A 15,254-nucleotide genomic window follows, 5' to 3' on the forward strand; every position below is an offset into this window, starting at 1 on the left:
TATTTATACAAATTATAAAATTTGACATAAAGGTTTGTTGTGCCTCTAGCCGCTAAGGAAGAGGTCTTTCGGGATTTGTACGCCCAAAGGATTAGGATCCACGCTCGAAATAAGATACTCCCCAACGTTAGGTATAATTTAGTATATTTTGCAAGATACACTTTCACTTATTCGCGATTATAATAGTCGGGCGCGATACGTACGGTACTTCGATACTATTACTGAGCGAGCGAGTAGCCAGCGTCGGTGCATCTCGCGCTTATTATATATCTTAATTAATTAGATCGTTGATTAGGGAGGAGTGTGGTGTCCCTGACCGGAGCATGTCTCGTGCTCCGCTTGTCAGTCTGTCTCGTCAGCTGCTTACTCAGCCTCCGAGAACTTGACCGCGACTTCCTTCTCTTTTAGTCACGTAACTTACTTTTATTTTATTAATATTCTTTTATTACTTTAGTCTTTCTTAATTATCTTTCCTTGATCTCTTTTCAAATTTTAATGCTTTGCTTTACTCAGCTCTTTCATACACTTTTCTGTTTCACTTTATTGTTTTATCCTTTAATATATTAAGAAATTAGTCGGGTTACAACAGGTTATTAAAGACCTTCCATATATAATAGATTGATAGACATTATTCAAGACAGTCCTGAAAACTGTCGCTTCGAGAACAAAATTTTTAGGACCGATCTGAAAACTGCCAAAAGTCCTAGAAACTGCCGCTTTATCATTAAAAATAGATTGAAAATTGCCCATTCATATACATATATGTACATATATATATAAGTGTATGTGTGTATGTCTGTGTAAATTATATTTTAGATGTGTGTTTATGTATGCATATCGATTATAAGTTATAAAGGAAAGATTCAAAATTGAATTTCGTTGATCTATAAAAAATTTGACATTGTTACAGAGTTCCTCAGAGTATAATGGTATGTTTATTAAGGCCATTGCACGTGAAAACATTTTAGTCGTAACCATAAGGCCGTAAGCAAATCAATCAATCACAGTTCAAACATTCTTATTACCTTTTAGAATGCTTGATTGTGATTGGTTGATTTGCTTACAACCTTACGATTACGACTAAATGTTTTCACGTGCAATGGCTTTTAGAGTACAGTTACTGAAAATCTTTTCCATCTAAAAATTAGTCTCTACAGTTAGATTATACATAAGTACCTGTGGTGTAATGGATATAGTACTTGCGTTTGAATTTGTAAATTAAAGTTCGAACCCTACCATTAATTAATTTTTTTTAATAATATAATAATGTTTTATGATAGAAATAATTATTATGAATATAAAAACATTAATTATTTTTATTACAGATTTTTATTATAAATTATCACCTTAACCAAATTTAAGATGAAATTTTAATAAAACCAAATAAAATCTACATCTTTGAAACATAAATATTTCGCGAAGTTTGTCTTTACGCTTGCTATGTTTCATACATATAAGTTGCAAAAAATTGTGCGCTCCAAAGGTTATTTTGTATCGCACTACGAAATGTTATTATTTTTTCATACCGCTATTTGTAACTAATGATGTATCAAGGCATGTATCTTGATCGCATCTTTTTAGTTATATTGCAATATTTTTCTAATAAAGATGCATGCATTTGTAATGCAACCATCATAGGATGTACATTTTTATATAGGCAACTAAACATATTATAAAATATTTACAAACGCATGTATAAGCAGTATGTGAAAAATTATATTTATGTGGTGGGATACAAAATATACTTTGAAGTGTAAAATGTTTAATAGTGTATTAATTTGTCACATATATAAGAATCAAGCGGCATGTTTTGCGAAATATTTGGAGCGCACAATTTTTTGCAACTCATATGTATGAAACATAGCAAGCGTAAAGACAAACTTCGCGAAATATTTATGTTTCAAAGATGTAGATTTTATTTGGTTTTATTAAAACTTTCATCCTAAATTTGGTTCAGGTGATAATTTATAATAAAAATCTATAATAAAATAATTAATTTTTTTATATTCATAATAATTATTTCTACCATAATTATCATATTATCACATTATCATATTATAAAAAAAAATTAATTGATTGAAGCATTTGAACCTTGATTTACAAATTCAAACGCAAGTACTATATCCATTACACCATATCTACTCATATATAATCTAATTGTACTAAAGATTAATTTTTATATCGAAAAGATTTTTAGTAACTGTTCTGCACTGTAATAAACATACTATTAATTCTGAGTATTCCCTTGTTAATTATAACTTATAATCGATATATATACACAAACATATATCTAAAATATAATCTACATATATACATTACGCAAAACAATTAGGGGAGCGCTTTAAAACTTGCAAATTTTGCCGATTTTTGAGAAGCCATATCTTAACTTAGAGCAGGCCTGCAGCCGGTTTGCACTTTTCAACCGATCTTGGTTGGAGCCATCCCCTTTTGTTTAATAGTATCTAGGCTGCTCGCAGAGACGTAAGACGCTCGAACTCAGGGATGGTATTAGAGTGGCCTTCACTTGGACACAGTACAATTGGACACGGTGCAAATGGACACGTTACAAATGGACACGAGATTGTGCACACGGTTCAATTGGACACAGTGCATTTGGACACAGTAATTTTGGATACAGTAGCTTTTGGACACATAAGAAAATACGCATCGTTTACTTGGACACCGCTCAATTGGACACTGTTCATTTGGACACCGTTCGTTTGGACACAGAAAGATGCGCACCGTTCATTTGGACACCGTTCGTTTGGACACCGTTATTTGCCCACCGTTCGTTTGGACACCGTTCATTTGCCCACCGTTCGTTTGGACACCGTTCATTTGCCCACTGTTCGTTTGGACACCGTTCATTTGCCCACCGTTCGTTCGGACACCGTTCATTTGCCCACCGTTCGTTTGGACACCGTTCATTTGTACACAGAAACATGCGCACTGTTTGTTTGAATATGTAACAGATGGAGAGAAATAAAAATCATTTTGGGAAAATATAATCAGTATTCTTATAACACTTTATACTGGTAAATCTATGTAAAATATGAAATCGTGAAAAGGAGATACATTTGAAGGTTATAATATCTGTCAAAATAAAATATATTCATACTAATATATCTCTGATACTGATGTCATTAATTTTACATTGCTTTTAGCATTTTGTTTAGCCTTTCGCATATTTGGATGTCATGCATGGATACAGTGGGTTCCGCCCCCCCTGCGGGGGGGCTCCACTTCCGGAAGATATAACCTAACCCAAACCTATTTCTTATTTAAAACAAAAATTTGGTGTGGATTACGTCGTATAATTTAAATCAAATTTTGGTGTCCAAACGAACGGTGTCCAAACGAACGGTGGGCAAATGAACGGTGTCCGAACGAACGGTGGGCAAATAAACGGTGTCCAAACGAACAGTGGGCAAATAAACGGTGTCCAAACGAACGGTGGGCAAATGAACGGTGTCCAAACGAACGGTGGGCAAATAACGGTGTCCAAACGAACGGTGTCCAAATGAACGGTGCGCATCTTTCTGTGTCCAAACGAACGGTGTCCAAATGAACAGTGTCCAATTGAGCGGTGTCCAAGTAAACGATGCGTATTTTCTTATGTGTCCAAAAGCTACTATATCCAAAATTACTGTGTCCAAATGCACTGTGTCCAATTGAACCGTGTGCAAAATCTCGTGTCCATTTGTAACGTGTCCATTTGCACCGTGTCCAATTATATTGTGTCCAAGTGCACCACTCCCGACTCCGACACCGTGTACACCTCGTGTAACTTGGACCTTACGCAGGACTGTGTGCGCCTCATCTCGAGCCTTCGTCGAAGACAACGTGCGTAATCGTCGAACGTTATCGTTCTTGCAATGACGCTGCTCTTAACGCCCTTGATCTTTTTCGTATCGCCTCTACCGTCGACTCGCAGCGCGTATATCTTCGCTCTGAGCCCGACGAATTTCGTCATAATCACACCGGTGTTCTCGTCTTTCATCGCACTGGGTATTTTCTTGTTAGCGAGAGGCATACTGTACGCGTTGTTCGCCGCGTACTCGCTCGTGTCGAATCTGTCGATGTCGCGCTTCATATCCTCGTACACGTCCTTCCACTTAGCGCGATAAATGAGACTATCAGTGTCGGTGTACGTTATTCTATACTTATCTCGATACAATGGTAGTAAATACTCGTTCATACAAGCGAATCTTGGACACGTCGAGGATACACATACCCACGTAGACCGGTTTGTTGAACTTAATCTCGAGTTTGCGCAATTCCACGGCTACGAAATCCCTCGCGAAGACGCTTCTACTGTGAAAGTTCGACTTCGCGATCATCGCTTCCGCGCCGTATCGCTCGTCCCATCGAGTCACGAGTCAGACGTCCGAATGATTGCGCACGTTCTCCATGGTCTTGCCGAACACGGCGTTATTCATCAATTTGTACAGATTTTTTTCGAACTCGTTTTTCGCGTTAATTCGTAGTCGCGTATTCAGTTCGGCGTATCCGCGCAACCACGGGGATTGCGCGAATCGCAATATTCTGTGTATCCTCGTAACGCGTAATCCGTGTTAAACGCATTGCTGCAGATTGCGATAATACGTCACGTAACGACTCTTATCGTACAGCGTGGCGAGGAGTTTCTCCTGTCGTTTTCTGGGCGGCTTATCGCGCGTCGGGCAGAACGGCAAGTCCGCGTGAGAGTCGTGAAGGTCGGGCGGATACGCAAGATCGACTTCTAGAATATAACTGTTGGGAAGCAGTGCTCGGTCGTGGCCGCCTTGCAGCCTTCGTGGCTCGCGCGGTGCTCGCGCGCGAGTCTCACGTGCTCTACGCGTGAGAATTCGTTCGCGCGTCTACCGGGTAGTTCGCGCGTAATTGTGGTGGTTTCTCGAACCGCCACATATATTATTAATTAATAAATATCACACATAATCTCGCACACAAAATCACTGAACACTACTTACCAGATTAAGGCAAAACATTTTTATATACTGTTCTTTACTCGCTGTCAAACACTTTGTGACGAACATACCGGGATAGACATTGTCTGGATTAAACATTTTAGAGTAGGAGATGTATCACTTACGAAGAACGCTTAATTTCAGCTCTTGATAATGTCGTAACCTGACCAATTTCTTAATATATTAAAGAATAAAACAATCAAGTGTCACAGAAAAGTGTAAGAAAGAGCTGAGTAAAGCAAAGCATTAAAATTAGAAAAGAGATCAAGGAAAATTAGGAAAGAGTAAAGTAATAAAAGAATATTAATAAAATAAAAGTAAGATACGTGACTAAAGAGAAGAAAGTCACGGTCAAGTTCTTGGAAGCTGAGTAAGCAGCTGACGAGACAGACTGACAAGCGGAGCACGAAACATGCTCCGATCAGGGACACCACACTCCTCCCCAATCAACGACCTAATTAATTAAGAGATATAATAAGCGCGAAATGCACCTCGCAAAACGGGAGTGGTGCTCTAGGACACAGTATAATTGGACACGATGCAAATGGACACGTTACAAATGGACACGAGATTTTGCACACGGTTCAATTGGACACAGTGCATTTGGACACAGTAATTTTGGATACAGTAGCTTTTGGACACATAAGAAAATACGCATCGTTCACTTGGACACCGCTCAATTGGACACTGTTCATTTGGACACCGTTCGTTTAGACACAGAAAGATGCGCACCGTTCATTTGGACACCGTTCGTTTGGACACCGTTATTTGCCCACCGTTCGTTTGGACACCGTTCATTTGCCCACTGTTCGTTTGGACACCGTTCATTTGCCCACCGTTCGTTTGGACACCGTTTATTTGCCCACCGTTCGTTTGGACACCGTTCGTTTGGACACCAAAATTTGATTTAAATTATACGACGTAATCCACACCAAATTTTTGTTTTACATAAGAAATAGGTTTGGGTTAGGTTATATCTTCCGGAAGTGGAGCCCCCCCGAAGGGGGGGGCGGAACCCACTGTATCCATGCATGACATCCAAATATGCGAAAGGCTAAACAAAATGCTAAAAGCAATGTAAAATTAATGACATCAGTATCAGAGATATATTAGTATGAATATATTTTATTTTGACAGATATTATAACCTTCAAATGTATCTCCTTTTCACGATTTCATATTTTACATAGATTTACCAGTATAAAGTGTTATAAAAATACTGATTATATTTTCCCAAAATGATTTTTATTTCTCTCCATCTGTTACATATTCAAACAAACAGTGCGCATGTTTCTGTGTACAAATGAACGGTGTCCAAACGAACGGTGGGCAAATGAACGGTGTCCAAACGAACGGTGGGCAAACGAACGGTGGGCAAATGAACGGTGTCCAAACGAACAGTGGGCAAATGAACGGTGTCCAAACGAACGGTGGGCAAATGAACGGTGTCCAAACGAACGGTGGGCAAATAACGGTGTCCAAACGAACGGTGTCCAAATAAACGGTGCGCATCTTTCTGTGTCCAAACGAACGGTGTCCAAATGAACAGTGTCCAATTGAGCGGTGTCCAAGTAAACGATGCGTATTTTCTTATGTGTCCAAAAGCTACTGTATCGAAAATTACTGTGTCCAAATGCACTGTGTCCAATTGAACCGTGTGCAAAATCTCGTGTCCATTTGTAACGTGTCCATTTGCACCGTGTCCAATTATACTGTGTCCAAGTGCACCACTCCCCACCTCGACGAGCCGAGGTAACTCGTCGATCCACTTGTATGTTTCATTCAGCGTGCTTCCACATAGAGTTTTTGAGCGTACGCCTGAATCGCTCGACGATTGACGCCTTCATCACCGAGTACGTCGAATAATGATTCACTTCGCGCTCCTCCGCGAACTTTTGCATCTCGGAGTTGTAGAATTCGTTTTCTTTGTCGGTCTGCAGATTTTTCGGACACCACTTAGAGTCTCGCAATATCTTGGATAACGCTCGGGTAACCTCGTTCACACTCTTGCTCATAAGCGGTACAGCCTACGCGTATTTGTTTAATGCGTTGATAACGGTAAGTATGTAATTGTGGCCTTTGTTGAGTCTCGCATAAGGACGCATCTCGATCACATCTGCCTGTTACAGGTTGTCGTACCCGCGCACCACGACTCGACGACGTGGGAAGTTTCTTCTCGCGGGCGCGTGCAACTCCTCGACTAGTATTCGTTTTTCGGCGCTCATAATTCTTTCCTCTTTCTCTCGAGAATAACGTAGCTGTTCCGAGCGTCGTTGCCATTTTCGCGAATCCTCGCCAATTCCTTCACTCTTCCCGATAGATCGTTCGCTTCTCTCCTCAATCGCGACGTTGAATCTTCCAATTCCCGTATCTTCATCGCGGAATTCGCTGCGATGCGCGATTTTTGGGTTAGCTCTTGTATTATTTTACCCTGATTAAACAATATTTTACGGTCGCTTTTCGTTGAGGACTCCGCCGCGTTTAGCGATATCGTACTTTTCGCGGCATTGATCCGTTCGCTTAAAGCGTTGATCCGTTTATCCAAAGCATTGATCCGTTTATCCAAAGCATCGATTCGTTTAACTAAAGCGTTAGCGCTCGCTTCTGTTCTCGAAATGGAATTTTCCACGGTGTCTATCCGTTTACTCAAAGCGTCGTCGTGCGCTTTGGTTCTGGAAACAGAACTCTCCATGGCATCTATTTTTTTACTCAGAACGTTATCGAGCTGAGTGAGTCTTGTGAACAGCAGGATGACGCTCTGCCCTGCCTTGTTCACGTTTTTTCTCAAACGCGCAAGTTACGAGGTGATTCTCTCGTAACTTTTGCTCGTCGCGTCGGCGTCCTCCTCCGGCTGAACCAGGCGTTTTATCTTGCGCTCTTTCGCGTCGTACTCGATGGAAGAGCTCAGACACAGCGCGTTATCGCGCACGTAATTTCGCAGGGACTCGATAGCCGGACGTAGTCTTCCGGTTCTCGCGTCGTAACCGCGGTTTTTTAGAGGCGCGCCGAATTTGCTCACGGATATCGCGAATCCTGCGTACGACTTCGACGGTCGTCAACGCGACGGTTCGATTTATACGATCCCGTCTCGCGAAGCTCCTCGATTATCGATAGAATCTCGTTTTCGTGAGTGTTGTTGCCGGCTCGACGCGAAGCGTAATCGCAGACAATCCAATTTGTTCGGATCGTCCCAATAAACGTAATCGATTCTATCGTCTGTGACTCGCATGGTCGATAGTAGGCGACCCGCGCCCGTCTTTTTCGCCCCGCTGCCGTGAATAAGAGGAGCAATAATGAACTTGTATTTGTATCCCTTATTCCCTAAGACAGATTTTCTAGCGTCATGATCGCGTCTATAAGCGTTCGTTGTTAACAATATACTTTTGTACGTTAATTTATCTTTTTCCGTGTACGTGAGACTATCGGGATTTTTCATAAAGATCAATTCGTACAAACCGGAGGTACCGATGTATCTAATCTCATCTATGAGTATAAAATCGTCCGCGTATACGTCAAATCGCTTATCGCCGAGCATCGCGCCTCTCGCGTCGATGTATACCCCGTAAACGTAATCGATCTCGTTCGGCGCTTTCCCGCCGAGAATAGCCTCCATGTACTTTCGCCTAAACGGTCCTAGCCGACCGCGCGACGTTTCGCGATCTTGAGAAGTTTGCGGAATTCGCCTAAAGGGCATTTCGAGCGTCGAAGACGATATGAGATTCTCGGGTTCGAACGCTTTCTCCTCGGTTTCGTCCCGCGCGAATGGATCTCTCTTCGCGGGATACTCGCTTAATAGAGTAGATATGGCGTCTAATCGTCGTCGCGCTCGTATTCGTTTCAGCTCATGTTTTTTCCAAGCGGGAGTCAGCGCTTTCTCCTTCCATTTTTCCTCGACGATCGACGTCGCGGGCGAGGCGTCGATCGCGTCTCGCTTTATCATGTCGCGTTTAATCTCGTCTCTCTCGATGTCGTCTCGCTCGGCGTGTTCGGCTATGCGCCGCAGCAGTTCGACAATCGGCTTGAAACGGCTCTCCATCGCGATCTCGTTCTCCATTTTGCCGGTTTTCAACGCTCTGTGTTTTTTACAAATCGACGCGATCTTAGCGATCTCTTTCGTCGTCTTCTCTCGTTTGTCGGTATCCGTCGCGGCCATCGCGATTAACAGATCGATTCCTCGGGCTCGCGAAGAGAGCGACCGACGCGTTGACGCATCCGCGACGATTGATCGCTCTACGGTACGGCGAAGTCGTTAAACCCTCATCTGTATCTGCCAGCGCGAAGCGCGCTATCTTTGTCGATCACTAAGGAACCGTACCTGTACCGCCAACACGCGCGACACAGCGCGTGAAAATTTTCATACGACATATTCGTGTTCACGTGATCGTTGTATACCTGACGCAAATTAGTATTGTCCTGTTTAAAAAGAATCAACAGATTCGCGTTATCTCGAATCAAGTGGTATTTTAGCGTACGTTTGGCACAGATAGAAGCAATCAATGTTCGAGTGTCGTCCCATAGCGAAGTACTCCCTGATAGTATCCTGTTTGTCGCACGTTACGCCATCGAACACGAATATCGAATTCGGGAGCGCTTTGATGGGTGGAATAACGTCGAAGTTATTGGAAAATGTGAAATAACCTATATCTTCCATCGGTGTCAATAAATTCTCTAAATATTGATATTTAGACTGCTGCAACGACTTCGAGTAAACGTAAACGTTCTTGAAGCGTACGCCGTGCGGACTCTCCAGCAAACTTATCAGCGCGTTCGTCTTACCGCAATTAGAGAGGCCGCAAATAACGCAGTGAAGAGCGCTCGGTAATAGACGACCGTGTCTACGCGCTTTCTCCGATGGTCGCACCCTACCGTCAAGGTTCGTCACCTTTATCGCAATCGATTGCCGCACGAAACGCATTTCTCTCATAGCGCGCGTGCGCGGTACACTCGCGCGAAGCGGAGCGAGATCTTTTTATTTATATACGAATAGATCGCCGCCGATCGCGCAATAGCGAATCGCGCACGGTGTATCGAGATGTTTATCCTAGACGGCGACGATATTCTCGATTTCACCACCGATCAGTTGCGATTTATCCCGAAGGTAATCTTGCTAAAGCACTTTGGTCGCTACCTGGAACGATTGTAGGAGAAGCTGCTCGAACATGTAAGAGTGGATCCGGAGGTGCGGCGCTATCGTCGATGCCTGGAACATTATAATCATCCCTGGCAACGAACGCACATCGACCGCCCGGCGCCGCTCGTTAAAGATTGCAGCAAATGCAATTCGCGAAGCGGTGGTACGGTGTGATCGGCGATATCGGTGGCGCCGGTTTATTGAACAGAGCGATAAACGCGCTCCCCGAACTATACATATCTGGATATCAATTTTGCGACCCGGGTACCCGTCTCGCGAAACGATCGACACGTCGCCGACCTCGCGCTCGCCAAGAGAGCGCGCGAACGTGTCGCGGCGAGAGACTTGACTCTCGGCAGGAGAGCCGCCGCGGCGGCCGTATGGGTGGCTATGAAATCGAAGACGAAATTCGGAATAGGCGCGAGAATCAAGAGAAAGAAGAGCAAGAGGAGAACGACCGCTACGAGGAAAAGAATGCTTCCGATAGCGAAACGCGGCAGTTTTTTATTCCTGCTGCCGTTATTGGGAGTTCTCGGTTCTTTGGCTGGAGGAACAGCGGGAATCGCGAAAGCGGTGAACAATCGCAAAGCAGTGCGACGACAGTTGGAGGAACTGCAACGTCACGATCGCGCGATGGAGGGTCGTGGCTTATACTTCGCACCGTACAAACGCGGAAGTAGCGCGTTAGCGACGAGAAGAGGAAGCGCTAAAAAAAACTTGGCGTAAACAGACGCTGGGGATCCTTCCATCCGTCGGAATAGCGACGAACGAACAATTAAATCGCGCGACGATACTCTCGCGCGTTCCTCACTTCAGAAGCGTATTTATGCGCGACGCGCTTCCATCGCGGGCAATGTGAATTTAGATAACGCGTTCGGACCGGGTATTCATTGGGTGGCGTACGCGAAGAAAGGGAGCGACGCAATCTCCTACGATCTATTACGTTTCGGCAATTTTTGTCCTCCGCGCGAACTCGCGTGTTATCTCGGGCGCGACGCTGACATTCGGTACAATTGTCGCTCCGAGTAGATACGCGATCAGAATATCTGCGGACAATTGAATCTTCGATTTCTCCGGGGGGTCGATTAGAGTAATCACCGACTATAATATCGATCGTCGTTCGTCGATCGAGCGCAGTTCGACCGCTCTCGCCGATCATGTCGCTGACTCTCACTCTTTCCGGACGAAGCAGCGTTCTCGTGATGAGCTACTTTCCGCCTCTGGATTTAAATGACGACGATTACGAGTTAGGTTTAACCAATTTCGAGACTTATAACACGATGCCGAATGTAAATTCCGCGAATAATAAATTTTACTTCGACGATAACGACGAGGTTATCGCGATTCCGGTGGGATCTTACGAGTTAAGCGCTATAAGCGCGTGTCTAAGAGCCGCGATTCGTCGCAAATGACGAGTGAGAGAAGAGAAGAGAGAGCGTGGAAACGAGGAACCGGAAACGAGCGATGACGATTACATATACAACGTCGATGACGACCGCAACGACTATTTCGAGAACGATGAGAATGACGACAAAGATGAAAATTCCATAACGCTTCGCGGTAACGATAACACTATGAGAAGCGAGATCAAGTGCGCGTATTGGGTAAATTTCGCAAAATCCGATAACATCGGTTCGCTACTGGGTTTCTCGTCTCGCGTGTTACAACGAAATAAATGGTATGCTATGGTCCGATAAACCGATAAATATTATGGCTATTAACCTCATTCGGGTAGAGTGCAACGTCACGACAGGGGCATGTCACAATGACAAATCCGCGCATACTATACATGAATTCACGCCTAACGTTCCACTCGGATATAAAATGTCGGAGATCCCGACGCAGATCATTTACCTCCCGATCATCGCGCGGACCATTACCGATATAAACGTGCGTGTCGTGGATCAGAACGGAAAATTGATCTATTTTCGCGGCGAGGAGATCACGGTTCGTCTGCACGTGCGGCGGAAACGGTAGAGGCGCGCGATGCTCATAGTGAACGGTTCTAACGCGAGAAACGCGTCCGTCGTCGCTGTCGCGTTGCCCCTAGACGCGAGAAGGAGAAGGAAGAAGGGAAGAAGGTTGACCGTCGCCAACGCGACTTTCCTGCGCTCTTTGGGCTTCGTCGTGCCGAGGACCGCTTCTCCGTAAAAGCGGAATGTGCGACATTCTAAGCATCGGCGGGGAACCAGTCTTCGACGATTGCATCGTCAAGATTGAGCCTCACACGTACAACTCTTACGCCAGTACTACGTTCGGGAATAGCGACAAGATACGAATTCCTATACAACAGCAGGATCTGTACACGTTACCGTGCGATAGTTTTCTCTACGTCGAGGGCAGACTCGAGTCGAAGGAGCCGCCGAGCGCGCAGGGGGAAATCGCGTCGGTGATGAGGCTGGTGAACAATTGCGCCGCGTTTATGTTCGAGGAAATTCGCTATGAGCTCGACGGCATGAAGATCGATCGAAGCAAAAACGTCGGGATAACCAGCACGATCAAGAATTACGCGTCGCTGACGGTCGAGAGAGGCAAGATATTAAAGAACGCCGGATGGGACTTATCAACGGTAACTCACACGTCGATCAGCGATTTTAACTTTTGCGTACCTCTCAACGTGCTGTTAGGTTTTTGCGAGGATTACAAACGCGTCGTGATTAACGCGCGACACGAATTTATTCTGATACGAGTACGCAACGATAACAATTCGTATCACGCGAAACGGAAAAACCTAAAATCATTTTATTAAAGATGGTGAATGCCTCATATAATGTTAAACGATGTTAATAAATTAAGATTATTGCGCACGTTGGATAACGAATGATACCTGAGCGTCGCTTTTTGCTCATGGGATCTCTACGAGTTTCCGCTTCTACAGAGCATAACCAAACCACTCGTGGGCCGTCAAAGCGGCGACGCAGCTCAAGAAACCGCGATACGTTATCTTCGCGTTATAGTCCGGAAAGAAGAACGTTCTGTCCTTCTTTATTCGATTGCAAACTGACTAATGTCAAACTGTATTTTAATTCCGTTTTTTATCCTTACGACATAAATCTGGATTTCGATAAGCGCAAAGTCGCCGTGCTATATGATATGTACTCAAAATTTCGAAGAACGTACTACGGATGCGACGACGACAAAGCGCTCTTAAATCTGAATAAATTTTTAATTCACGACCCGCTCGTGTTCATCGACTGTTCTCGACAGAACGAGTCGATCAAGAGTGCCAGCATAGACGTTCGCGTAGAGTTCGACTGCAAGGAGAACATCCCCTCTAACACCACAGCTTACTGTTTTATCATTCACGATCGAGTAGTAGAGTATAATCCGCTCACCAACGTCATGCGCAGAATCGTATAAGCGCGATAATATTCTAAAAAGTATGGGGAGAGAATAAAGCGCTTAAGAAATCTAGGGACGAACACTTCAAGTACCGCTAACAACGACGATGGACGCGCCGGTCTTCGTCGATCTCCTAGGTTTTCGTAGTCAACGAGATTTGTCGCGAAAGAGGTAGTCGTGTTAAAAAATGGCGCGGAATTAACGCTTCACATCTTTCGCCCACCGATGTCTTGGGATCTGCTCACAAAAGCGGAAAAATCGCGAGCGTGTTGGTTGACATCGAACTATCATCAACTAAAGTGGAACGATGGACACATGAATTACGGGTCGATGAAAAGACTCGTTCGTGATGCCGAGGATTTAACCTCGACTCGACGGCGCGGATCTACGTCAAAGGTCACGAGAAGAAGAAGTCGCTGATCGAGATCTTAGGAAACCGCCAATGATCGCGACGTAGCCGTCTATGTCGAGACTATCGACGCCGATTACGAGGACGTCGGACGTCTGGAAATTCTTAATACTTTGCGAGCCTTTTGCTGCGGATATCACGCGAAAAATTATGCATTGGAGAACGCGTGCAAACTACGCGATAGGTGGTTCGAGCGGGAGTGGTGCACTTGGACACAGTATAATTGGACACGGTGCAAATGGACACGTTACAAATGGACACGAGATTTTGCACACGGTTCAATTGGACACAGTGCATTTGGACACAGTAATTTTGGATACAGTAGCTTTTGGACACATAAGAAAATACGCATCGTTTACTTGGACACCGCTCACTTGGACACTGTTCATTTGGACACCGTTCGTTTGGACACAGAAAGATGCGCACCGTTCATTTGGACACCGTTCGTTTGGACACCGTTATTTGCCCACCGTTCGTTTGGACACTGTTCATTTGCCCATCGTTCGTTTGGACACCGTTCATTTGCCCACTGTTCGTTTGGACACCGTTCATTTGCCCACCGTTCGTTTGGACACCGTTCATTTGCCCACCGTTCGTTTGGATACCGTTCGTTTGGATACCGTTCGTTTGGACACCAAAATTTGATTTAAGTTATACGACGTAATCCACACCAAATTTTTGTTTTAAATAAGAAATAGGTTTGGGTTAGGTTATATCTTCCGGAAGTGGAGCCCCCCCGCAGGGGGGGCGGAACCCACTGTATCCATGCATGACATCCAAATATGCGAAAGGCTAAACAAAGTGCTAAAAGCAATGTAAAATTAATGACATCAGTATCAGAGATATATAAGTATGAATATATTTTATTTTGACAGATATTATAACCTTCAAATGTATCTCCTTTTCACGATTTCATATTTTACATAGATTTACCAGTATAAAGTGTTATAAGAATACTGATTATATTTTCCCAAAATGATTTTTATTTCTCTCCATCTGTTACATATTCAAACAAACAGTGCGCATGTTTCAGTACTCTGCGTTGATACCACTGCTTGAACGGTGGGCAAATGAACGGTGTCCAAACGAACGGTGGGCAAATGAACGGTGTCCAAACGAACAGTGGGCAAATGAACGGTGTCCAAACGGACGGTGGGCAAATAACGATGTCCAAACGAACGGTGTCCAAATGAACGGTGCGCGTCTTTCTGTGTCCAAACGAACGGTGTCCAAATGAACAGTGTCCAAGTGAGCGGTGTCCAAGTAAACGATGCGTATTTTCTTACGTGTCCAGAAGCTACTGTATCCAAAATTACTGTGTCCAAATGCACTGTGTCCAATTGAACCGTGTGCACAATCTCGTGTCCATTTGTAACGTGTAGTACTCTGCGTTGATACCACTGCTT

The 15,254-nt window shown here is 44.2% G+C and overlaps 1 protein-coding gene across 1 annotated transcript; it reads left to right on the forward strand.

The window, feature by feature from the left end:
• The first annotated feature begins 12,255 nt into the window (after nt 1-12,255).
• LOC138941346 (uncharacterized) lies at nt 12,256-12,846 on the forward strand. Its single transcript, XM_070310904.1, has one exon. It carries the CDS (start codon nt 12,256-12,258, stop codon nt 12,844-12,846), a length of 591 nt encoding a protein of 196 aa, XP_070167005.1.
• Nucleotides 12,847-15,254: the final 2,408 nt, after the last annotated feature.

Source organism: Polyergus mexicanus, unplaced genomic scaffold (genome assembly GCF_030449975.1).
Source record: "Polyergus mexicanus isolate NDT 795.1 unplaced genomic scaffold, iyPolMexi1.0 SCAF_18, whole genome shotgun sequence".
Classification (NCBI taxonomy): Eukaryota; Metazoa; Arthropoda; class Insecta; order Hymenoptera; family Formicidae; genus Polyergus; species Polyergus mexicanus.